The sequence below is a fragment of the Thunnus thynnus genome, chromosome 12 (genome assembly GCF_963924715.1).
Source record: "Thunnus thynnus chromosome 12, fThuThy2.1, whole genome shotgun sequence".
NCBI classification, from domain to species: Eukaryota; Metazoa; Chordata; class Actinopteri; order Scombriformes; family Scombridae; genus Thunnus; species Thunnus thynnus.
The window spans coordinates 12476187-12502687 of NC_089528.1; the positions used below are offsets into that span (position 1 = coordinate 12476187).

The following is a 26501-nucleotide window of genomic DNA, read 5'->3' on the forward strand; positions in this document are numbered from 1 at the left end:
ATTTTATGCTATCTATCATTTTATTTTATATATTTTTTATATATATTGTATTTGTCTTTGTTATGTCTTTTAATCTATTTTATCTAGTTTTTAGTCTAGCTTTTATTTCACTCTATTTTACTATTATTACTATTATAGCTTTTAAATCTGTTTTATTTTATTACATTTTCATTATTTTTATTTCTCGCGTGTTTGATTTTACGGTCTGCACTTGTTCTGTCTTATTATCAGCTTGTCAGTCATCTGTGAAGCACTTTGAACTGCACTAACCTGTATGAAAACTATTATACAAATAAAGTTTGATTGATTGATTTGAATACACCTTTTCACGGCAGACATTTTGACTTGTCAGAGCAGGAAAAGTACAGGTGTTACTAATAACAGTACGGATGAGTCTGTTCTATTCAAGTGTCCCAGTGTCAATGACACCGTGCACAATACCTGGACCCTGAATATTTACATCTGTGATTTCCTGCTATGACATGTCATATATATATAAAACGTTTTGCGTAAATATCTCCATAGTTGAGGCAACTTTAATCTGGACCAAATATGGAGAGTGTACCAGAGCTATATATATATAAATATGTAGATCAACTCAGGGCCAACTGTGGTAATACAACCAGCTAATAAGCTATATCATGGCCCGTACATGGTCCTGTTCTGACAGCCAGATCTTGATCACTCATGGGCCATCATATAGCTGTATGTGGGCTGAATGACATTGGTGAAAAGAAATAAGTTGCCCCTCCTACAAATGTATGAATTATATTTACCCAAAAGCCAATTCATGTGCATCTAAAATACTGAGTAGGTACTGAGTCAGGTACTGAATGGACATGGTTTGAGGAGTTAGTGAGTATATCACTGCTGAAGGAAGAGAACACAGAGGCAACATAGCCATGAAATGAGAGGTACAGAGCTTGAAACATTAGTCTGGAGCTGATCCTCATGTGTCCTGCAGAGAGCTCCAGGACAAGGTATAATTTCACTTGAAGATCAGAGGGGCACACGTTACGATAATTGATACCCTGAAGGTGGTGGTAAAGTTGTGCAATGAAAGCTGCTGTACATTGCAGTAATGAAACTATTCTATGATCTCCAATAGTAAGTTTGACTTGAACAATAAAAGAACAATAAAAGTAACAAAGATGATTCACTGCCATTAAGAAGTGTTTAACGTCACCCAGATAGATGATATTGAGACATTAGACATTTTTTTCATTGTAAAACAATCCATTTTAATAATTACTGTACTGTAGTGTTTTAAAGGTATTTTCATAGATATATTCTGTGTATTCTGTAGTGCCTGTTGTCACACATAGCCTCCATTTAGGGAATATGTCTATTCAACTCACTGTCAAGCTGCCAAAAGGCTCATCTTGATTCCCTTTATCAATTTGCAACAAGTCCTCAACTGATGGCTCTAAATTTGTTTTTGTGTAAATTATTAAACATTATCAGTATTTGAAAATAACATACAGTACATGTGTCACTCTGACAAACCTGCAAAATGAAAAATAATGTCTGATTCCTGAGGGCATTATCTATGTTTCATCACCCAACTTACACCTTCTGTGAAACAGAGACATTTGAAGTGTGGGGCTGTTTGCCTCAGCGTACAGGTACAATAAATGTATATTATTTAAGTGTAACAGGTACTGTTAACCTTCCATTTTTGTCATCTGCACAGAGCAATTACAGAATGATGTTCACCATTAGCCACCTGGCCGAACCGCTTTAGACTCCCTGTCTCCTTCTTGTACTCTTTGATCGCAGCCTTACCTGCTGGTTTGAAGGATAGAATTTGCTCCACTGTTGAAATGACATACACCGAGCAGGTGGAGAGGCACTGACAAAAATGAAAATGAAGAAAGTAGCTGTCTAAATGAACACAGTATGTTTAAAAAAAAGCACCTGAAAAAAGTTCCTTACCTAGCTGATGGAGCGTTTGGGCCTAATTCAGCTAATGCAAAACTCATTTATATTTAAATATTTCTCTGTCAGCACGGCAGACAAACCAAACACACATGCAAAACCCCATTTAACTCCAATGGGTTACATGAATATTTCACAGATGCCTGAAGGAGCTGAGTGATCAGCTGTCATCCTCTTACGTTTTATGTGTATTTCTGCTATCTAGACATTCAGAAAAATGAAGACTATGTGGAAACCAGTGACTTTTTGAAGTCTCTAAACAACAATTCCCAGGCTGTGTCAGATTGACTTGGTGTTGGGACAAGCTAGCCCATAATTCCTGCATATTTCTTGGGGACGTAAACAGCAGTTGACTCTGCTTCCCCTCTATTTTTTGAGTGGCCAAGACCAGCTGTTTTGGGACAGAGGGTTAATTTTTGCCTGCCAGGCATGTTTTGTCAAGAATCAGTCTACAGTAGGACATTGCATGTCGCAATATTTTTCATGTTTGGGGCATAAAACAAACTGTTAAGTCAATGTTTGGCAGCTATAGATTTAGGAAAACTTACTAATGTACTGTTTTAATTGGAATTAGCATGAAGTCTACCTCCACAAATAGCTTCACCAAAGACTACAAACCTACAGGAACAGCTAAAAAACTGGACTGCTTGGGCACCCAGTGGGTGCCCTGCTGTTACAGGGCTGTTTCTTGTGGCTTTACAAGGAGTCACATCTTGTTTGAAGTTGGTCTTTTACTGCTGGTTCATTCTCAGTGTGCTAATGAGCTCTTCCACGTCTCAACAGAAAATGCATGAGGGGTGGAGTTAGGCCTACTTGTAGCTCCGTGGCCAAAGGAGAGGCCCCAGTATTAATAGCAGTATTTATGAACAGTTATGTTTTGTTGCAGATGAGACCAGGACTGGAGAGATGCAACAGCAGGTGAGCAGGTTCAGTTTTCTTTTGGAGTCAAGTTTAAAAGTAGAGTCATTGATATATGGCAACCTTTGGTTAGTCTATTTAGTTTCTTTTAGAACATAATTGCAATGTTTGTATTTTATTTTTTTAAATGTGCAGAAAATGCCCGTGATTTGCCAGAATCTTCTGATAACTCTTTAAAGGATGATCTGCAAATGTCACAGCAAAGAAATTAGAACTAGAAAATAAATCTGCATAAACCAGATAGCTACTGTAATTGAAGAAATAGGCATGGTCTAGTAGAAAGGTTCAGTGTTAATACTGCAGGAAAATAAAAATATGATAAGCAAAAGCTCACTGTTGAGTAATAGACTGTCAGTCCCAAATAGGATTTCATAGGAGTGTGAATCCTGCAGTTTTCCTGCATTTTTCCTGACTTTTTGTTTGTTTGTTTTTGTGCTCATTTCACTGGCTTTTGTAAATAACAGTGGGGAAGTAGGACAGATTGCTAAATAACTGGGGGTTTTGTATGCTATTGCAATTGCAGATGTCAAGGATGATTTCCCAGGTGTCCTTGTTGAGGGCGATGTGCTGCCTGATGTTAATGCCAGGTCCGTTTGATAAGTAAAATGCATGAAATTATTCATCTTTCATCTAACCATTATCAGGGAGTTAAACCATACCAGTAACTGAATGTGAAATATTGTGCCCATCAGTTAGTTGTTTTTAACATTGAATATATAAACAAGGAAACATTAATACACAGCAATGACTTGAATACCTATTTTAGTTGCTGTGTTGCTTTACAGAGTGAAGTGTTATTTGCAGAGTGTGCCTAATATTTTCTCTGCCTCCCTCCAGGTTTGCTAAACGCAACATCTCTGATGAAAGTGAAGAATCCTGGAGGTATGTGGTCTTCCACTTTCATGACTATTGTAATCTTATTTGGCTGTAAGGCAAAAAGTGACAGTAATTAACAAAGTTATGTTGTATCTGGAAATATTTTTGTGCCTTGCTACAAATGAAATCTATATTAAATTATCATTTAAGGCCTGACTAGTAGCTTTACTGCAGTAAATGTCAAAAAAGTAGTAGTGAGACAAAGTGCAGCCATTTCTGAAAGACATATTTTCAATATAATTCCTGCCTCCATGTTCTTCCACAGGAAATTCACTTAGCATTGACTCAACTCAAGCTCATGATTTCTTGACTAACTCTCGACCTAAGAGAAACATTGACCCAAAGTGGCACCGAAACAATCCTGATTTTCAGTCCTACTACCGCTTCTACAACAGCATTGGGCACATTGAAGGAGTAAGTCCACTGTGGTTTATCTACTGTATGCATGTATTATGTTATGAGTTTTAAAATCGGCCATGTCACATCCTTTGTAGTTTTTCTCTGGTCCTATAAGACACTATTTGGCAAAAAAAAAAATTGTCTCCTCTCTAATATGTTTCTGTTTTTCTCTAACAGATATATGAGATTGACAGAATCAGGATGCTGTATCAGCAGATGCGTTACTTGGAGTTGACCTATGGCCCAGATGCCTCCAGTTACCAAAATGTCCTTGGTGTACTGACAAGCACCGCTGCTCCAACTACTACCACCATGCCCCCTCCACCTCCCACCACCCCTGCTCCTACACCAGATCCTCTGGAGCATGCTCAGAGGATCTATCTGTGTAACCCCAAGGACCCACTGTGCAAACCTCAGATTGTCTACCTGCCAACAGGGGCTGTTCCAGTACTGTGCGACCCACGAGTCAACCCCGCCTGCAGGCCCAAAACAGAGGAGGAGATAAAAGCTACTGCTCCTCCCCAACCACCCCCAGCCCCTCCTGCTCCCAAAAAGACTGTTCCACCTCCACCACCTCCTGCTGTTGTTAGTAAAGGTATGGAGTATGACTGCGACCCATACTGGGACCCTGACTGCCTCATTGACCATCCTCCACGCCCTATCCAGGAAACATTGGCACCAGAGGCACCTGCTGAAGAGAAAGTGGTGAAAGAGGAAGTAGCAAAAGTTGAGGAAAGTGTCGCCACGGCAACAGAAGCCACAGAGAAATCCCTGTACCCTTACTTTGACCCTTATGATTTCACGCGTGACCTTTATGACCCCTCTCGTTATGCCGATCCAGCTCCTGAACAGGAGTAAAAACAAAGTGCTTAAGAAATTGTAGCCAGCTATGCAGGACAAGACCACAAAATTAAATCACAAGACCAAACAAAGCAAATCCACATTCAAAAACAAAGAGTAAAATTCAAATCATGCAAATCATTAAATATTTTACAGGACCAAAATGTAAGCAACACTTTTATGCTCATTGTTTTTCCAAATTACAAATGACAATGTGTGTATTCATACTAAACTATGCACAAGCTTTTGTATGGATTAAAAAAGAATTAAAATTGATAAATGGTAATAAATGTGTCATTTTATATTTCATTATGGTGTTTTGTTCTGTTGCATTTGCATTATGTTTGAAAACAGAAAAAGGAAAAGCCTAATTTCCTGTTACCATTTGATTTTCTCAAGTTGATTAATTTCTTTATAGCCTACTAATTCTGTTAATAGCAAACAGAACCTTAGATTTCTCTCCTTATAACAACAATGATAGAAAGAGGGCTACATCATTGTATTTGATAATTAAGTGGAGAGCATTTGGGGCACCCTGTGGTTTTAATTAAATACTAGCTATTTAATGTCTTGCAGTATGTCTATAAAATTATTACAATGCAGACCAAAAACTTAGTTACTAGGCATATCCAAAAGGGTTGAGTCAAGAACAACTTGGACTTTTTGTAGAAGACTTTTTGCCTCTCATCCAAAAGGCTTTTTCAGTTCTGACTGACTCCCCACCATCAGTCAGATGCAAATTGTACATTTATTTCAGAATCAGAATCAGAATCCTCTTTATTGTCCAAGTATGTTTATGCATATAAGAAATTTGACTCTGGTTTAGTGGCTCTCAATGTACTTACACACTACACAACAATCTTCAGAAAGATACACAAGGAATGACTATATACAGCTGAAACTGTTTCTAGAAAAGTGCACAGAGTGCTGAGATGAATATTAAATGGGAAAAAAGTGACTTACTTCGTAGGTGGTTATGTACAGTATATACAACCTGTTCAAGACATGAATGTATTGCACACTTTGTATTTTAAACTAAAATAAATATTATAATTTGTAGGTGCAGTGGGTATTATAGTGTCCCAGGGTTACTGCACAGTGCCACAGTCAGTTAACTGTTTATAAGTGTGACGGCGAGGAGGAAGAAACTGTTCCTGTGTCTGGTGGTTTTGGTGTTTGTGTTCTGTAGCGCCTACCAGAGAGGAGAAGTTGGAACAGGTTATGTCCAGGGTGTGAGGGGTCTGCTGTGATTTTCTCTGCCCGTTTCCTGACTCTAGAGGTGTACAGGTCCTGGATGATGGGCAGGCCAGTTCCAATAATCTTTTCTGCAGACCTGATTGTCCCTTGTAGTCTGTTCCTGTCCTGTTTGGTGGCCGACCCAAACCAGACAGTGATGGTAGTGCAGAGAACAGACTCTATGACTGCAGTGTAAAACTGGATCAGCAGCTCCTGAGGCAGGATGTACTTCCTGAGCTGGTGCAGGAAGTATATCCTCTGCTTGGTCTTTTTGATGACTGTGTTGATGTTGGACTCCCACTTCAGGTCCTGGGAGAATGTAGAACCCAGAAACCTGAAGGTTTCCACAGTCGACACAGTGCTGTTGATTATGGTGAGGCGGGGCAGTGATGGGGACTCCTCCTGAAGTCCACTGTCATCTCTGCAGTTTTGAGCATCTTATTTGACAGCTATAGTAAGTCGTTTCTTATGTACATGTGATAAGTTAATAAATTATGATGCAATGTTAACTGAACAACCTAACATTATATAAAGTAGCTAAAATTGGTTCCACATTAACGAAGTATAACATCAAAAAGCTGCTTATATGTTACTACATCAATAATTCAGCAGTATAATAGACTGTACATTAATATTAATCTCTGGAATGGGCCATTCTGCAGTGAGTTGATACTTTATACATTTTGCTGGTAATACTTCTGTACTTCTACTTTATTTCTTACAACTTTGCTATTAGGCTTGTTGAAATTGAATATTTTTCATATAAAAATATTCTTACTTATATATTTAATGTATTTACTACAATATAATATAAACTTGGATTGAAATACTTGATGAAAATAAAAGGACATGGTGAAATATTTCCAACAAAATGCCTGCTAGATCAACATTGGGAATTCCAGGGAGGAGTGAGAAAAGCAAAAGCAAACTTTGGAAATAAGCTAAAATCTAAAGCGGAGGAAATTGGTATCATTAATATTAATGTATGTCCTCTAGTCTGTTGGTCAGTTGTACCATCATGACTACTCCCAGAACCTGAAGTTGATCTATGCATACTAAAATAACAAAAGAAAGAAATCAGGGAATTTAGTCAAGGAAGTTAAGGCTCATCTGCAAAAAGAATGGAGTTCATATTTAAAGATTTTATACAGAGTGGGAAAGTGGCATTTGGAGAAACTCAAATGTTAGTATTTACAGCAGAGATACTGGCAGTATTATGGGCACTTTGGTGGGTAGAGGACAAACCAGACAACCCAGTCATATGCAGTGATTCAACAACAGCTTTACCTACAACAAGAGAAACTTAAATCCAAATCCAGAACTGATATATCAACAGAGACTTATCAAACATACAGAATTCACAAGGCAGGGTGTGAGGAGGGTTTTATTTGGGTACCTGCTGCTCATAATGATAGAGTAAATATTACCCTACAATATGGACTGTCAGAGTACACTTCAGTCATAAACAAGGCAGTCAAGGAAATGTGGCAGAATACATGGGAAAAAGAGAAGAAGGGGAGGTCTTACTTTACAATGCAGAAAACAGTGGAAAAAGCAATTTTGCGTGCAAAAGAAAGATTCAGTTATCATAACCAGTTTGAGGCTTGGGCATTGTGGGCTTAGGAGTGGGCTGGCTCTGATTGGGAAACACCCGGATGGCAAATGTGAGTGTGGAGACAAATCCTCATCTATTGCAAGAATTACTCAAGAATTACGCAAGAAAATGAAGAAACTGCTAGAATGTTTGCACAGTATTGGACTATACAACAAAATATAAATAATTGTCAAAAGGAACATCAATAACAAATAGTGGAGGGCAGCAAAACGCCATTTTGGCATCTAGTCTGCTTAATCCAAAGAAGAAGAAGAAGAAGAAGAGGAAGAAGAAAAGCCGGCGAAGAAGAGCGCGGCGGAGTCTGTCCTGCCTCCAGCTTCCAGCATCATCAGTCTTCACCACCATCACTTCTCTTCAGACTTGACGCAAACGAAACTGGGCAGTACTGTTACCGGTCTATTTGAATTTAACATCCGTCGTCAGGTATTTAATCATACCCTCATGACTGTGTTACTTTTAAAACATGTTTGGAGGCTGTAAAGCAGCCAACAGCTCGGCCGTTGGTTCGCGATGCTACCGTTAGTCGCTGCGGTAACGGTAGGCCCAGCGGCTGCCATGGAGATTAGCATGCTAACCTAGCTGCTTGTGCTGACAGTGTTTCCGTTAATTAGATTAAAACATGTTATGGACCCGGCGGAAAACCTTCGTGGGATAAAGCGTACTCCAAATAATCGAGATGGAGTACATTTTCATATTGTGGGGATATTGACACGATAGCTATTTCAATTTTTATCTGCGGTTGTTATGACAGTGGGTGGAGTGATGTTGTCCAAGTGTTATTGTCGACCGCCACGACAGACGTTCAGCGGGCTACTGTCAGGACCGTAACACATCCATGTTTAGGACATGAATATGACCAGTTAATAGCTGTTGTATGTAAATGCTGACACGACTACGACATTATTTATAACGCTACTCCGTTACTCTGACTTCTAATATAAGAGGCAGGTTAATAAAGTATGAATACTTATTTTCTGTATACATTTAGATTTGAAGGGAACCAGATCAGAGTCATAAGTGCGAAGCCTATATATTAAGTCTGGATATTTGTGGAATAACACACCATCTCAGTCATTGGTTAGCCTTGAAACTATGGAGAAAGCAGATAAAGAGAACATTGTTGTCAATAGCTGTGTGGTGTTCACATGTTTCCAGTGTGACAGGCCCAGGGCTACCGTGCCTCACTGCAATGCTGCACCCAACATCAGAGGTCTGGATATAGTATGTCTAGCTTGCATACTGAAAAAAGCAGATTTTTTCCACTCAAGTACCCAGCCTGTTGAAGTGTTAAGCAACTTGGCCTTGAAGAAAACAAGCTAAAAATAAGGAAGAAGAAAACTTCCTTCTTACATGCTTAAAAATGACCGGGGGAAAGAAATGGAAAAAGCCTTAATGGAAATTAAGGTGTTTCTACATGTTACAGATAAAAGTGCAACAAGTAGACTATAACTGCAACTAAGAATTAATCTATTGATTGCTTTCTGGATCAGTGGTTTTGTTCATAATAGTTTAAAAAAGAAAAAAATGCCCATTGTAATTTCCAAGAGGCAGAGCCTAAGGTGGCATCTTCCTTGTTTTATACAATTAGCAGTCCAAAACCCAAAGATATTAAGTTTATTATCATATATGACAAAGAAAAGCAGCAAAACTGCACACAAATTGACTTGCAGTGTAGTTTTAAAGCATTTGCAATGAGATGACCTTGGCCTAAAAGGGTCTCCGTACTCAAGACTGATTTATACATTAGTGTTGGTTGTACATTGACCACAATGTTCACATGAACTCACAGTTGAATTAGGGCAATATAATAAAAATAATAATAATCATCATCATCATCAATAGTTTACTGTCTCTCTGCCCAATAATCCTAGTATTTACACTCAGAGCATCTTTTGAATAAAACAGATGAATGAACTGAAATTAATAACAAGGAACATTTACTGAGCAGGTTAGTTTTCAGTTTCAGAGGTCAGTTTTTTTTATTTCTCCTCACTGTCCTGTAACAAATTCTCTTCTTCCTGCAGTATGTCTGACAAGAGCGAGCTGAAGGCTGAGCTGGAGAGGAAGAAACAACGGATTGCTCAGATTCGAGAGGAGAAAAAGCGAAAAGAAGAAGAGAAGAAAAAGAAGGATGTAAGTGGCAGGAACAATAATTTCATTTTGTCACTAAAGAACCTGCCAGGCTACTGCTTTGTCTTTAGCTTGTCTTGCACTCTGTAGGGAGACTCAAAGCGCGGAGTGGAGGCTGGAGGTGGGTCTGCTGGTGGCCATGAAGACTCTGACCTGGAGAGAAAGAGGAGGGAGGCGGAGGCGCTGCTGCAGAGTGTCGGCATCACCCCAGACATACCCCACGGTATACATGCACGGCCAGCATGCTTCCGTTTTTATCTTCCACCCCCACTTGTCTCCCATCACTTCTGATTATTTGCTTGATTGGTTTGCAGTGTTTATAAAAGTGTCTTCTAACTTTGTGGTCTTGCTTAGTTTCACAGCCGCTGTCTTTTTTTCCCCCTTCGCACAGTATCTGAACATTTGACCTGACCATTGTGTGCATGACACCTAAACCTGCCTGTCATTTATGTTCATTCTCTCTTCTCTCCCCCTTTGTCTGTCCTTTTTGTCGTTTTATCCTCCTTACTGCATGCAAACTCATACTCATGCACTCACTCACTCACACACTTCTTCCATACTTCCCTCACTCTCTCACTCTCTCACTCACTCACTCCCTCCCTCACTCACTCACCCACCCACCCATCGACTCTTGCACTTACAAACACACGCACTCACAGCTCAACCCCTCAGGGTAGTAACAGAAGATACGTGTCTGTTTCACTACCTAGTCCCCGCCCCCATGTCTCCCTCCAACAAATCAGTGGGCAGCGATGCAGGAAGCCAAGATTCTGGGGACGGAAACGCGGGACCCAGGTCTGTGTGTGTGTGTGTGTGTGTGTGTGTGTTTGTGTGTGTGTGTGTGTGTGTGTGTGAGAGAGAGACAGAGTGAGAGGACGTGTTGGTTTAGGTCATTTTTATGTGATGTACAGTTGAACCTGCATGCTGAGTGTGTGTGTATGTGGTATGTGTGTATGTATGTGTGTGTGTGTGTGTGTGTGTGTGTGCGCGTGCGTGTGTGTATTAACATGTAAATATACTTGATCAATTCTGACCTGTCTCCTCTTTGCCTTTTCACCGGCACGCTGATGTCTTCTCAATTAACATGCACTCCGTTCTTCTTCTCTCCCATGTCTTCTCCATCTTTAACTCTCTTGTACGGCTTTTGCCTGTCTTTTTCTGTGTTTGGTTTCATCCGCCTGTTTTCCATCCCTGTTCTTTTTTCCTCCACACTCTCTTTCTTTCTGTCCTCTCTCTCTCTCTCTCTCTCTGTTGCTAACACCATCTGGTGGTTTGGCTGTGTAAGGACATTGCATTGGGATCCTGACCCCTCTACTCTGCAACTCCACTCCGACTCTGAGCTGATGGGGTACTGCTCCTCCTCTCTCCTTTAGCTTGCCGTCCAGCTTTAATTAGTTTTTGTGGTTTCATCTTAAAACTTGTCTAAACATGTCTGAGTGTTAATGATATGTGTGTACATCATTTATGTCTCTACATCTCAAATTTGCATTCAGTTCTGCTTCATACTGCAAACCTGTGCGTGTGCTTATTTCCATGATGGCGTGTATGTGTATGTGTAGGCGTGGAGCTGTGAGGTTGGGAATGTCCAAAGTGACCCAGGTGGAGTTTGTCCCAAAGGAAATGGTGTCCTACTCCAAAGAAACCCAGACACCCACTGAGGCACTGGCACAAACCGATCAAAAAGCAGGTAAACATTCTTCCTCTCACTTTTTACCAACATGGCATCAAATTTGAGTCAAAACAAACTAAAATCTGTGTGTGTGTGTGTGTGTGTGTGTGTGTGTGTGTGTGTGTGTGTTACAGAAGAGGAAGAGGATGAAGAGATAACTGCTCCCCCACCAGCAGAGGACAACCAGGAGGAGAAAGAGGAACAGGGTGAACAGCAGGAGGAGGGTAAGGACAGAAGTTTCTAATATGTAATTATAATATTATATTATTTTATTACTTATTACTTATTATTAAATGTGAGCTGGTTGTCAATTTGAAATTATGTGCATTATACCAACGTTTGCTGCAGGCAGTCAACTTAAGGTCAATCTGTGTCTCTTCAATGCTGATTGATGGAAAAAAAAATAGTTAATTAAAAAGCAGTTAATTTCTATCTAAGAATTCAGTATTACAATATCACAGCAAACTGGAAAACCATCAAGTCATGTGTTACCAGTCTTAACAAACTTTTAAGCAACACACTCAAACTATTGTTATGCTAAGAAACTGTTGGCAAAAAAAACCTTCTTTTAGTATTCTTCTTCTACTGATATCTAATTTATTTAATTGTCCATGTGTAGACACTCCAAAAGAGCTGACTGAAGAAGAGAAGCTGCAGGTCTTGCACTCTGAGGAGTTCTTGTCGTTTTTCGAGCGAGGCAGCAGAATTGTGGAGAGAGCTCTGGCTGAGCAGGTGGACGTCTGCTTCGACTACAGTGGGAGAGACCTCGAGGATAAGGAGGGGTGAGGCACATAAAAAAAAAAAGAGTTATTGCTGTAAATAGAATAGGCAGAATTGATTCTCCTTTTTTTCGGCCCCTTCCAGTGACATACAGGCAGGCGCTAAGCTGGTTCTAAACAGACAGTTTGCAGAGGAACGTTGGACTAAAAACAGAGTGGTCACATGTCTGGACTGGTCCCCTCAGGTACGTTGTGTTTATTGAGTAGCTTTATATTCAGTAACTGACTGATGAACTTTGAATACCTCGTTGACTCATGCATGACTCTTGAATGATGCTTGTCCTCTGCATCTATAATAACAGCTGTTATGTTCTCTCAGTATCCAGAGCTGCTGGTGGCCTCATATAACAACAATGAGGACGCTCCCCATGAGCCTGATGGAGTGGCACTGGTCTGGAACATGAAGTATAAGAAGGGCACACCTGAGTACATCTTTCACTGCCAGGTAAGAGTTGTAATTCCACTTCAAGAAACTGAATTAAAGACATCCTTCAAAAAAATCCTTTAGCTTTATAAGACTAAATATGAAGGCAGAAGCAGATGTATTTAAATCGTATTATTTTCTTCCTCCAGTCAGAGGTGATGTCCGCTGGATTTGCAAAGTTTCACCCCAACCTGGTGGTGGGTGGGACGTACTCCGGACAGATTGTCCTATGGGACAACAGGAGCAACAAGCGCACCCCTGTCCAGAGGACTCCCTTGTCTGCAGCTGCACACACAGTAATGCACTGGAGCTCATACACACACATACACACAAACTACTTCATTTAAGTTGTTCCAAAGTGATCAATACAACTGTGGGGTTTTTTTGTCTTTGCTTTTGTCTGCATCTCTACTTCTGGCTAATGTTTCTTTTTAAGCATGTGTAGTTTGAGTGACTCTTAACTGTGCTCTGTTGTGTTCAGCACCCAGTCTACTGTGTGAACGTGGTAGGGACCCAGAACGCTAACAACCTGATCAGCATCTCCACTGATGGTAAAATGTGCTCCTGGAGCCTCGACATGCTCTCCCAGCCGCAGGTACGTTGACTAACAAACACGCCGTCATTACTATCAGCTGTTTGTCCGAGAGTCTGAGTCTGATCAGTGTACTGCTGCGTGTGGTTTTTACCTGCAGGACAGTCTGGAGCTGGTGTTCAAACAGAGCAAGGCGGTGGCCGTCACCTCCATGGCCTTTCCTCTGGGTGACGTGAACAACTTTGTAGTAGGGAGCGAGGACGGCTCTGTCTACACTGCCTGCCGCCATGGCAGGTGAGTGCTCTGTGACCTTTGTCCTCATGAGTAACAGATGTCTTCTTGATGACAGATTTTGTCAACATTAAGACTGTTAAATTCTAAAACTTTTTTGGGGGGGCGATCAAGGAGTGAGTTTTGGTGGAAAGAAGGTATTTAGTACACATCATCACAGTTATATTTGTGTGTTACAGTAAGGCGGGCATCACTGAGGTGTTTGAGGGCCACCACGGTCCGGTGACGGGCCTGAGCTGTCACAGTGCTGGAGGACCTGTTGACTTCTCTCATCTCTTTATCTCCTCCTCTTTTGATTGGACCGTCAAACTCTGGAGCACAAAGGTGAGACGCTTACAGTCACACAAACAAACTATTAGATTATTTATTATTCTTCCTTAACAACTCTCTCCTTCTCCCTGTGCCTGTGTACAGAGTACTCGTCCATTGTACTCGTTTGAGGATAGTTGTGACTACGTCTATGATGCGATGTGGTCTCCAACACACCCTGCCCTGTTTGCTTGTGTGGATCTAGCTGGACGCCTGGACCTGTGGAACCTCAACACTGATACTGAAGTATGCACACACATGAAAATCTCTGAAACTCTGAACCTATAAATACGGAGTAAATCATGACAATACTATGAGCTGAATATGATTTTCCGAGCCATGAGCTGTTTGGAAACGTGGTTTACTTTCATTTGGATCACAGGACGCTGAGCAACCATGAAGTTGCTTGTTTGTAAGCTGATGTGTGGTTTTTTTTTTTAGGTTCCCACTGCCAGTGTGTATGTGGACGGGGCTCCAGCACTGAACCGTGTGAGATGGTCTCACTCTGGTAAAGAAATTGCCACTGGAGACTCGGAGGGACAGGTGCAGGTCTACGATGTAGGGGAGGTGAGTCGTCATCCCTTCTTACCGTGATTCTTTGGTTATTTTTATATTATTATGTTATTTACTAAAAGAAAAATTTAACAGCCAGTGAGTCTTTCTCATCTCTCCTCCTTGTTTGACATGTTGTTGTGCTTTGTCTGATTTGCTGTCCATCTTTCTTGCAGCAAATCTGCGTGCCCAAGGCTGATGAATGGACGCGCTTCGTCAGGACTCTGGCTGAGATCAATGAGAACCGAGACGAGGCTGAAGAACTCGCCAACGCTTGATGTTACAAACCCCACACTTACAACGTCTCATAAATTCCTCTCAAGTACACTACACACCTATAGCACACTACACAACACTGCCGGAGGAGCTGAGCTCTCCTCTCTCTGGCTCACAGCTTCCCTTTTCCACCTAATAGAACATGAATTGGCCTGAGGAGATGTGCAGAGCTAGAATAGATAGAATAGACAGTTTTAGACAGGTTTGGAGATATTTTTTAAATGTGTCTTTAGAGTTTTAGATTGCATTTGTAGGACAATGAATGTGATGTGTAGCAGTACTAGTTCAGACAGCACAACTGAGAGAAACATACTGGGAGGTGATTTTCAGCATAGAAGTGTCTGTCAAATCGAAATTCTAGCTCTTTGATAACATCCTCAGGGCTTCATAAACTGCTCTTCTCCTAAGGCCTCAACCGACTCAGCCCTTTTTTTAAATATGCAATTCTTTGTACTCACACCTTTTTATTACCATTTGAGTGTTTTTACATGTTTTAATATTTTCCGGACACGCTTGTGCACATGGCTGACAAAGTGTTTGAGCAGTGTGGAGAAACAAAACGCGAGCATATCACTATCAGACCCTCTTCATCCTCAGCAGCACTCAACAACTAGAACAGCTTATGTGCTTGCACATTCACTCTGGCCTGTGCAGAAGTGTGTCACTCTTACATTTTAACCACTACAATATTTAATATTTATTCTGGTGGTTGCACTTATTTAAATATTTTGTGTATTGTTTAAAAAATGCTGCTTTGTACTGAAAACCTGAGGAGTACAGTCCTAAAATTAGCACTACAAGCTTTTTACTCGGCAAAACCTGATTTCTTGCCTTGAATTTATTGACACTAGTACAATTTAGAAGTCTTTTTCTGTACCAAAGGTTATTGTTTCATACTCTGTACCTGTGTTGTGAGTAGTAGAAAACAGTTTCCTTACTTCTCCTGAGAGGATCTAAATGAACTTTCAATATTATGGTGTAAAGCAGAGGTTGGAAGTTAATTTTTACAACAGAAAATTGATTGATTTTTTTTTTTTCTTTTCCATTTAACTTTTCATTCCATCCACACAGATGCAGCATTCCAACCTCACCAGGCTTAAGATTCTGCTTCAAACTCTTTCTCTCTAACATGTTTAAGCTAAAAATGCACTGTAGCAACCATATTAGATATATCATGACAAAGATCAGTATTCTGCATAGACTAATTGTACTGTATTCTGACTAATTGTTACTGTTCTTGATACACATGACGGTTGCACTTTCCCATTGGAATAAAACTCAAGTCATATTGGTAAAATTAAAACCATATGGATGATTTATTTCAATAAAATACAATGACTGAATTGAGATACATTTAATTTATTAATACCTAATTCTCTGCTCATGATTCGTCTTTCATCAAGAAAACACTTAATTGAAAAGTTCTGTACATCAGTAAGAGTGATTCTCAGAGACCAGGACCAAAGGCCCCACATTACCATAACATTACAGTTACTGTATAATGATGCTGACTGAATGTTACGGACATTTGTCTAGTAACATTTTCTTAACTGCTTCTTATTAGTGTGCTGTCACAGTGCAGTTATACAATATGTACAGTAGTCTCCTGTATGAGGACCAATCAAGAGTGAAGCCCCACACACCATGCTGACCACAATATTTTCTACGCCTGCTATCCAATAAGAGAAGTCCTACTCACACTGAGTATCAGACAGAAAACAGAATAAAAATCAAACCAGCTACTCATGAGAGACAGAGAAGGAGTGCCCCAGGCTCCGTTTTATACAATTGTTGGAGAGGAGAACATAAAGGATGGAGAGGCCAGGAGCGTACAGCCACTGAAGATACAACACAGTCAGTGCTCTGGTCCCGTTGCTGTCTGCGCCTTTACATCCACAGCTGCAGCCAGCTCTCCGCCTCCGCGACTGGCCGGGGACCGCTGCAGCACACCTTCACCCTGGAGAGAGTAACGGGCTGGTGTTGTTTGTTCCTACGTTAATGGCCCCTATTTGTGGAGTGTGTTTTAACCATGTGTGTGTTTGTTTGTGTATCTATCTAAGTGTCTGGCTCCTGGTGCAGGAGGAGAGGGATGGCAAAATGATATGAATATTCAGACCTCTATGGGGCCTGAGCGGGTGTGACGGTGGCTGGCTCTGGGTGATGTATGGAAACCACACCAGAGGATTTGAATTTGGGAAGGTGGAGGCCAAACTTGTTCTCCACCCCAGCGAAGGTAGCTGCAGCCAGACGGTAGCCTCCGACGTGGTCTGCATTAATGGGGGGAAGCTCCGAGATGCGAGACTTGGTTGTGGGCTCAGATCCTTTTGGACGACTGCAGAGAGAGGACAGGAGTGACCATTAAACAAACATAAAGTAAAAGGACTGGCTTTTTTTTTTTTTTTAGCAATGTTAGCTGTAGGGATGACAGAGACTGGTTGGTCAGTCCAGACTGAAATATCTCAACAACTTTTCAATGAACTGCCATTAAATTTGGTACAGATATCTAGTGTCCAGAGGATGAATCCTAATGACTTTTAATCTTTCAATTTGTCTGCCTATGAGCAGGATTTGTGATGTCACAAATAGTGGGGAGCAAATTCTGGTCTTTTTTTGTGGTAAAACAATGTTAGACACAAATTATTATCAAGTAGAATATTTTATATGCATCTTAAAACATGTCTGGATGGGACCTTTTAACGATTATTCAATTATCAAAATAGTTGCTGATTAATTTTTTTGTCGATCAACTAATTGTTGCAGCTCTACATCTTTTTTTTAACAAAAAGAAAATGAACTTACTGTCCCCCAAAGTCGACATAGAACCACCTCTGCAAGAGCTCATAAGTCACCAGAGTCACACCAAACTGAGGAGAAGACCGGCACATACGAGCTGGAGAGAAGAGAGACAATCCAATATGGATTAAATGCAAATATAATCAGAGTGTATCAGTTGTGCACATTCAGTAGTGCACACGTACCTCCGGCTCCCTTCCACAAAGCCCTGAACCCCTCCTCTCTCATAATCTTCCTGAAGCAATCAATGACTCCCGTGTAAGTGGTCTGTCCTGCCCTTGCGGCTACTTGCAGACGTGTCTTGATGACATCAGCAGGTGTCACAAGGGAGGCCGCAGGGATACCTGGAAAACAGAGTTTAAAGAAATTCAGACTCAGTTACTCGCTGTGAACAATGGTATGTCAAGCTTGTAGGGAAGGAGATAGAAAGTTATGAATATTTAAAATAGCTATGATCCCAAATGGACAGCACGCACAGCTAGTTTGTAGCTATTCCGCATGACCGCTGACGGTAGCTGCTGTTCCGGGTCATAAATCTGAGGTTACCTGCAATTGCTCCAGCAGTGAGAAGCTGCAGAGGCCCCACCCTGCCTTGCTCGTCAGCTAGTTGGGCCTTGGTGTGAGCGTACACGGGGAAATAGATGGCTGAGAAGGGGATGTCTCTCAGGAAACATGCTTTAGCACCCTAAACAGACACACAAAGAACAGACAGATGTATGAGACTGTGCTTGGGAGTAGACTATGAAAGAGTGAGGCCAAGACATAGTGTGTATAAAAGCCACGGACAAAATGAGCGTCAATAAATTAAATATGGATCTTTTTCACACTGTGTGGGAAAAAAAAAAAGCTTTCTGAATAGCACCTAACTACTAATGTATCTTTCATGGGCCAATCTGCAAGGAGACTGTGTTACATTCAAAGACACATTACCTTGTAGAGTCCAAAGAAACCCAGATCACGGACCACACTGAGTGCACTGACTCGAGGTCCAGTGGTGATCTCGCCTGCCACCTGCAGGCGAATCTTTACAATCTCCAGAGGGTTGGTAAAGATCACCTGAGAGCCTCCGGCCTGGATAAACGGGCAGAATAAGAACTTGTTTACACATTTATATGAATCATCACTGCTCCTGCATTTCACATCTACGTAGCTGAGGGATGGGAGACAAGTCGTGCTCATTAAAATTATCAGAAAGTATTAATAGGAAATATTAAATCCTGATCAATCATTTACTTTGCCATTTCCTCGGACGGCCAATGTGCTGGGCCAATGTGTGTATGGATGAACAATGCTATCGAAAACAAAAACAGAAAAAAAAACATATTGCATTGGACATTGACATTTTAGCTCTGGATGCAATTTAGCACTGCAGTAGCCTAGTAATGTAAGTTTGTAATTACAACAAATGATAGTGCATGCATGGACTACTTCATTATCTCAGAGGGCACACACTTATCTGCATTTCTTTCTTATCTGGCATTTGAAAGGTTATGAGCCACTTCATTTATGCATTCACACAGAGATGGAGGGGGAACACAGAAGGTATCGGGCCCTGGTACTTACACAGCCACCAGCCAGAATCTCAGCATATAAAGGAATAGTGTCGTCTTTGTCAGTGAACTTGTCTCTTATGAGGTCATTGACCTGTGGGACACAGAGGCAGGCGGGCATGAGATTACATACAATTTGATCACTATCAGTACAGTGTGTAAATTATGTTATCATGTGTGACGTGGAGTGGAGTAATGTGTGTGGAGGAGGAGGAACTCACTGTGAGTTTGATAGCCTTCTCAGGTGCCACACCTATAAGCTGAGGAACCAAACCTGCAAGGCATTATGGGGGATTGAGTGACAGGAGAATCACATTTCGTTTGTAATAGTGGGCAAAGAGGAGCAACGAGGGAGAAATCAAAAGGAAATAAGAAGATGGAGTAAAAATTAGGCCAAAAACATGAAGATGAAGATCAATGTGTTTTTTATACAAAAGATCAGAGCTGCAAATAATCAATTAGTTGATTGACAGAAAATTAATGCTCAACTAATTTGATAATCGAGTCATTGTTTAAGTAAATGTCTAATCAAAAGTGCCAAATATTTGATGGTTCCAGGTTCTCAAATGTAAGGATTTGCTGTATTTCCGGGTCTTCCATTATATTAAACTGAACATTTTTGGGGTTTCGGACAAAACAAACAATCTGAAAACACCCACTGGGACTTTTGGAAATTGTGAACGCCATTTTTCACCATTTTGAGATGTTTTATAGACCAAACGATTAATTGATTAATCAGTAATAAAAAATAATCGTCAGTTGCAGCCCTACAAAGGATATTAAAGATGAAGAGCTTGAGAGAACAAAGTACAGAACAAACATACATACTGATAACAATAGTATCTGTAAATATAATTCTGCTATTATTAGACAAAGACGGATGTTACATCACTTTAAGAACAAGTAGACATTTTAATTCAGAAGTCAAAAAAAGGGTTTCATTTTAAAATACAAATCTCTGACGCCCTTTTCATTAGAGCAAAAGAACATGGCCTACCTCTGTAGAAGCCAAAGACGCCCTCGTAGCGAAGCACCTTCTTAGCACAGTCAAAGCTGTTCTTGTACATTAGCTCTCCGACAAAGGATCCTGTGGACCTCTGGTTCTGCATACGAGTCTTCACCAAGTCAATGGGGTACACTGCCGTCGCTCCCGTGGCTATGCAAACACGTGCAAAGTCAGATTAAATACTTTCCATTCCAACGGATATAGTAGATGCTCTTGTGTGTCTAGCAAGATCGTTATCCGTCTCTAGCCACAGTGTAACAGAGAAGCCCTTTACTCACCTCCAGCGATGGAGCCCAAGGTGAACCTGTATGCGGACTCTGCAATTTGGAGCCACACAGGCCTGGAAACGTCCCCATGGGCCTGAAGGGGAATCACAAATTAGACCACGGTGCATTTACATAAGGAAAATTATTAAAGAGGATGAATATTCAGTTGTAAATAAGCAGCTCTGACTTAGAAGATATTTTTGAGATTGACAGCTTACTGCTGATCTGATTTTGTCAGCAATGTTACTTATTTGTGAACAAATGCAAACTTCTTACCTGTTTCTGAGTTTCAACCAGGTGGTAGGGCAGACATCCTTCCTCTAATGGAGCTATTCTCTCGATGTCAGCGAGGTTCAGACGCCTAATACACATTATAAACATGCTTGTTATATGCGTAAATTGTGATATATATTATATATTATTAAGTAGCAGAGTGGGTGTTTACCCAGAGGGGGAGTGCAGGCCAGATAACTGGTACAGGATGTCAATTTCCATGGGAGTGATCTGACCAAACTTGTTGGCAGCATGAACAAACTCTTCTGCAGAGAGAGATAAGAGAGACGGTGAATAAAAACCACTCGACTCATGTGAACAGCATAGCTGAAAGGCAACATGACAGTAATGTAACAATCTGTGCACCTTTGGTCACGAGTGTGTCCTTCCGTGTGCCAGCCAGTGTGCTGTAGATCTTGCGGATCAACTCCATGTTGTTGAGGAGGGAGTTGAAGGCATTGAAGTAGGAGAAGCTGACCATGTGGGAGGTGCTGCCACCTGCAGCCTGGTAAGAGGAAAGGAAGTGCATGTCAGGTAACTGTCTGTCTCTAAATAAGCTTTTGTTTTTTTTATATTAAACTCTTTATGAGAACACCAAGATGTACAGTTACAAATATTACTCAATACTGCCATATGTAAATGTAACCTTGTTTTATTTCTTTCCTTTGGCCCTTGTGTTGAGGAGTAACTTTCCTCCTTTAACATATTTAACATATTGTCATATTGTATTGCCATTTTTTATCATAGCCTGGGCTTGTGCCTTAATTATTTAGCTCTACTTGAAAATTACACTAAACATACAGTATGTTTCAAAAAATGTAATGTGCACGAAAAAACAAACCTATTCATTCCTACAAAGCAAATATTAGCAATTTTTTCCGCTTTATATGATGTAAATAAGGACAGGACTTGACCACCATATTTAGCCCCGTCAAGAAATGTCAGAGATTATAGTGGGAACGTATAGAAACACCTATCATAAGAAAACACTGAGGAGCCCGAGCAGAGCTTAAAAGATTATGCAAATAAGTAATGCACCAGGTTGAAAGTGAGCGATATTGTTGTTTAAGGCTAATAACCCCAGATGCGACACGGATGAGGATTCATAAAAGAGTGGATTATACTTCTAATTGTCAGTGATCAAAACATAAGTATTGTTTTTCATATTTCAGGGGCAAAATAAAACTTTTCTTGAACGTGTTAGCGTTGGAATATTTACATATATTTGCTACTAAAAACCGAGTAAAACTCTCCTGTAAATCAGAACTGAATGTTATCTGTTGCCATAATGTAAAATTGTACAAATCACTAGAGTGTCAGTAAGCTCTCCATGCATGCACGCACACACGCACACACACACACTCACTGAGACAAGGTTCTCCTCCACAAAAGGTGTAAGCATGTGGTGCCTGATGGTGGCCATAATGTCACTGAAGTCCATGGCGGAGATGACACCATTCTTCCCTTTGTCCTTCTGAGCAAATGCCTGCCGTGCGTGCTCCAACTGCAGCTCCTAAAATAACATGACACCACAAGGCCGAGTGTAAATATAGTCAAAGTAAAACTTTGAGTGCGTGTCTCTATCTGAGAAGGAGGTGGAGAGAAAGAGTGAAAGCGAGAGACTATTAAAAAAAAAACTGATGTGTAATCAGTGTAATCAGCATACCTGCAGGAACTGGGTGAACTCGAGGTAGTTGATGCGTTTCTTGCGGTCGTGCCCAAAGTGCAGACGGATGAACTCGCAGTCCCAGTTGAAGGGAATGTGGTGGTGCACTGTGGTCTGGCTGAAAATGTCCCGCACATTCTCTGCAACACAAATACACATTTAAAAAAAACCCAAAAACAACACATATAATTTTTGTAGGTATATGTATAAGTAGATGTGTGCATGTTCTATTTCTGTACAGTGTTATTTCATCTATATGTGCATGTATGTCAAGTGAAGCCAAATCTCAAGGTGATTTTGTTTTGTAATGTTAACTGCCTGTTAACGACAATAAAGCTAAAAAAAACACACAAAAAAAACACAATAAGTGATCAATCTTCTTATTAAATAATAATTTGGTCAAATCATTCCAATGACATAACATAAAGCTTTGTGTGACATAAGAAAGTAAGTAGAAGTTGGAAGGAAAGAAGGAACAGTGTATGAGAGCGATTGTGTTAAGTCCATCCATGTGTAATTACTTAGTTTAAGGAGTAATCTGGTTACGTTAGGAAATTCTTTCTCCACAGTGCACTGTGGGAAAACATGTAAATTGGTCTGATGACGTGGCACACGAACCCTTCAGAAATGTAGTGCTGAAAATCTTTCACACAGTGTACAGCGTAATGTTCTTTTTGTATCAATTGAAATCATATGTTCAAATGCACGCATACAGGAAACGCAGTGGTTCATACCGAAGGAAATGGCTCCAGTTCCACTCTTGTCAAACAGCTGGAAGGCAACTATGAAGAGAGTGTCGGGTGCACACAACACTGACTCAAATGCAAGAAACTCCTGGAACGAGATCAGCCTGCCATTGTGGGTGTTTATGTGGTGTAAGAGAGGAAAAAAAAGAACAATTGTTAAACATTTCAAAGACTTCGGAGAGAAGCCAAGAGCAGGTCATAAAACATTGCTTAAGAGGACCAGTTTACCAAAAACACATATTTTCTCTATCCTTCATATTTTTACTTCTGTTCTTTTTAACCTCTGATATAAAAGCCATATGCAAACATTTAATATACAATGTCCTCTTGTGAACTGAAAGGAGTCAGTAAATGAGATTACATATGGTTGACTGAAACATTTTTCCTTTCTTTCATCTCTGGGAAAATTTGTCACTCAGTCAATTTTCCTGAACAGACCAAATGTTCAGAGTTTGTGTGTATGTAATTTGAGCATATATAACTACATACACAAACAGGATCAGCACTGAGAGTCATTAGGAGGTTTATCTTATCTGTAAGTGGTTATTTTGGCAAGTTCTGATCAGACATAGCTCAATAACTTGTCAGTAAGAGATGATAAACAGTGTGTCTGTGTGTTTGTGTACCCGTCCTTTGTTGTGTCAGCCACAGCAGCGATAAGCTGTACAGTTTTAGGGTTGTGGTGGATCTGTGTGTGTAGTCCTAGATACTTCTGGACAAAGTCTCCTGGGGTCATGAACCGCTCTCCATCCTTGTCCACTGCACTGGCATACTGAGGGGAGAAACAGAAAATAACATATCAGGATGGATACTTTCACAGATGCTAACTTCTTTTCTCTTAACCAACCGTGACTAAAGAATTACTCCATATACACAAATAAACAAGCTAAAAAAAATCAGGTGTTTTATAATCCAATTTATAGATCCAACAGTGCTTGTCAACAGCTTTGTTGATCCTCACAGTGCCCTACGGAACGACCTGTTCGGTCAGCGTTCAGGGGTATGAGCGTGGAGCATGACAACAGCTGAGCAGTACTACACTGGATACTGTAGCTGTTTTGTTACTAGTTGAACACAAGCTGTGAACATTATAGGTGCAGGATCTCTTTTAATGCTACTCTAACTTTTTAACAGATTATACAGATTTATAAAGATTAATGGCAGCTCTATCATTGGCTCTAGTGATTCACGCAACACCTTCGCAACTAAGGTCCTCGACTTTGCAGCTGTAGCATGACATGTCAGACTTACACCGGCCCACATTGAATCACACATGAGCATGCACACATGCACTCATGTTACGGCTTGAGCCTGTTAACTATTTGACCTACGTTTACCAGCACACTGACAACTGCTGATCCACACATCTATCTTTGGGTCACACACATTCACAGGTTAACCTCTTACTGTAGTCACCCATGACATCTCATGGTCATAAATAGATCAGTGTGCCTTTGTATCCTCTGTCATGCAATGGCTTTTACTCTGACTCCTTTATACATAACATGAGCACTGGCGTGACAGGGCACTCTGGACCATAAACATCAAGGACATGCAGGTCCTTGGTTGTGCTGCGCTTGATAGTGAAACAAAAACTGACAACTTCACCTGAACAGGGACTTGAACCCTGGACCCTCATATTAATAGTCTGACGCTCTACCGAGTGAGCTATCCAGGCTCTGAAAGAGATCATCCTCTGCCTGCAAAACTGTCCGACACATTCCCTCAACATACAATAATGTCAGACCAGGACCGAGGACAACAGATATTAAGGAACACTTACTTATCTTGCAGTGCTGAACCAACACAAGCACACTACTCACTACTACAGCTGCTGCTTATTCAACAAGCAATTATGTTTAAGCTTCCACTTCTGTCAGAAAAAAACCAATGTTAGTCTACCAGATGAAGATGATCACTGACAAGCTATTATTTTACAGTTACTTTGCTTTAATGTAATAACAGCAGTCTCTGCTGAACCTTTAACTGTAGCCAATAATATCATTTAATCCCCATGACACAACTTTACAAGCTCATTGACCAAGTGAAAACAGTCCTGAGTCGCATGAGTTGTTTTCTTCATGCAGAGTTAAATCAATCTGATAGACTGATGGATTACTATATATATGCATACCCTGACGTTGAACAAAGGAGCATTTCAGACCGTTTTGTTAGGATGAAATCTGTGCAAACTTTACCTTCTGGAAGATTGCTTTCAGCTCAGTTGGGTCCCCACGTTTGGTAGATTGCACCTAAAAGGAAAAAAAACACACAATAACAGAAATTCATGACAATGTTTTGACAATGCAAATGTGTGTTTTTATTTGTAAAGAAAGCTGCTGATTAAAGCTAGTTTTTGCAGGGCGGTATACTGGGCACAACATAAAGCAAAACAAGCAAGCTGCTTTGGGTTGAAGTCTCCTTGAAACGACCACTGCTGTGAAGGAGAAACTCAACCCGCTGCGACAAACACAGACTAAAGCTGAGACTAAAAACACCCCGACATTAACATCATGTTAAGCAAGTTACACAGCGAGCTAAACAGTCGACCAGCCAAAAAGTCTAACCTCGACACCAGCTCAAACTACATCTGGCTAACCAGCTAGCAAGCACAAACTACTCAGATGAAGAGGACACACACCGTTGCAATGACACGTTAAGCTTTAAATCTGCGGGGGAAAATGCGAAAGGTCGAGAGCAAATTAACAAACAGTCGACTGCTGTGAAAAGACACGAGTTCAGTTAAGCGTTAGTGATTTTATCAAGGCACTATTAGTCGTCCCGGCAGCTGGTTAGCATTATCTCGCTAACTTCCGAGGTTGCAGATGTCTCATCAAGGCCAGCGCAGACTGGCGCAGTGATGCTACGGGCTCACTGTCACCGCATCCGCCGACACCCTCCCCGCACAGCACCGCAAACACTAGCTCTGACAGTGGCCACACAAGAAAACGAGCAGAGGACATGCAAAAATGATAAAGTAAAGGTTTGAAAATCGCTACGGGAGCGATGCCGAAGTCACCTTGACCGCCATGCTGGTTTGACGTCACATACAGTGAGCGAGCAGGGCGCAGCTCACGCGCTCTCAGACGTGTATGAGTCAGGAAACAGCGCGGCATTTCAGATAATATACAAGTCGATACAAGTAGTCATCACCTATTCAATCTTTTTCTTTTAATTATAGTACTTCACAGTAACAATATTAAATGTTTTGTTGTGATGGGGGCAACTGGCACACACGTGCACGTGCGTCTCTCTCTCTCTCTCTCTCTCTCTCTCTCTCTCTCTCTCTCTCTCTCTCTCTCTCTCTCTCTCTCTCACACACACAGACACACACACACACACACACAAATAACCAGTTGAGTCAACAGACACCACATAGATTTTTCAGTTTCCCTGCAATCATGTGAAAAGTTGAAG

General features: G+C 40.8%; 3 protein-coding genes and 1 non-coding gene across 8 annotated transcripts; 2 read left to right on the forward strand and 2 right to left on the reverse strand.

Moving 5' to 3' along the window:
• Positions 1-2802: 2802 nt before the first annotated feature.
• and3 (actinodin3) lies at positions 2803-5208 on the forward strand. Its single transcript, XM_067605537.1, has 5 exons — positions 2803-2856; positions 3380-3443; positions 3694-3738; positions 3998-4146; positions 4309-5208. The coding sequence occupies exons 1-5, from the start codon at positions 2845-2847 to the stop codon at positions 4987-4989; spliced, it is 951 nt and encodes a 316-aa protein (XP_067461638.1). The 5' UTR covers positions 2803-2844; the 3' UTR covers positions 4990-5208.
• Positions 5209-8085: 2877 nt separating this feature from the next.
• Positions 8086-16131, forward strand: LOC137194022 (dynein, cytoplasmic 1, intermediate chain 2a-like). 4 transcript variants are annotated; one of them, XM_067605533.1, is made up of 17 exons: positions 8086-8245; positions 9847-9955; positions 10043-10175; positions 10612-10747; positions 11238-11300; positions 11512-11639; positions 11756-11845; positions 12241-12403; positions 12486-12585; positions 12720-12845; positions 12974-13120; positions 13306-13419; positions 13517-13650; positions 13827-13971; positions 14062-14202; positions 14398-14523; positions 14685-16131. In XM_067605533.1, exons 2-17 carry the CDS (start codon positions 9848-9850, stop codon positions 14784-14786), a joined length of 1956 nt encoding a protein of 651 aa, XP_067461634.1. In that variant the 5' UTR covers positions 8086-8245; position 9847; the 3' UTR covers positions 14787-16131. The 4 variants fall into 4 exon arrangements, with proteins under 4 accessions (XP_067461634.1, XP_067461635.1, XP_067461636.1 ...); XM_067605534.1 differs by having other exon boundaries at positions 10663-10747; XM_067605535.1 differs by lacking the exon at positions 11238-11300.
• Positions 16077-26189, reverse strand: LOC137194021 (electrogenic aspartate/glutamate antiporter SLC25A12, mitochondrial-like). 2 transcript variants are annotated; one of them, XM_067605530.1, is made up of 18 exons: positions 26104-26189; positions 25283-25336; positions 23711-23856; positions 23073-23188; positions 22339-22478; positions 22039-22185; positions 21039-21177; positions 20845-20938; positions 20676-20760; positions 20412-20493; positions 20125-20283; positions 19349-19401; positions 19141-19221; positions 18508-18648; positions 18124-18262; positions 17763-17921; positions 17584-17674; positions 16077-17116 (listed from the first exon to the last, which is right to left on the reverse strand). In XM_067605530.1, the coding sequence occupies exons 1-18, from the start codon at positions 26113-26115 to the stop codon at positions 16903-16905; spliced, it is 2052 nt and encodes a 683-aa protein (XP_067461631.1). In that variant the 5' UTR covers positions 26116-26189; the 3' UTR covers positions 16077-16902. The 2 variants fall into 2 exon arrangements, with proteins under 2 accessions (XP_067461631.1, XP_067461632.1); XM_067605531.1 differs by lacking the exon at positions 26104-26189 and adding an exon at positions 25726-26083.
• Positions 24690-24762, reverse strand: trnan-auu (transfer RNA asparagine (anticodon AUU)). The gene has a single exon. It is a non-coding gene; the product is annotated as a tRNA-Asn (tRNA).
• Positions 26190-26501: the final 312 nt, after the last annotated feature.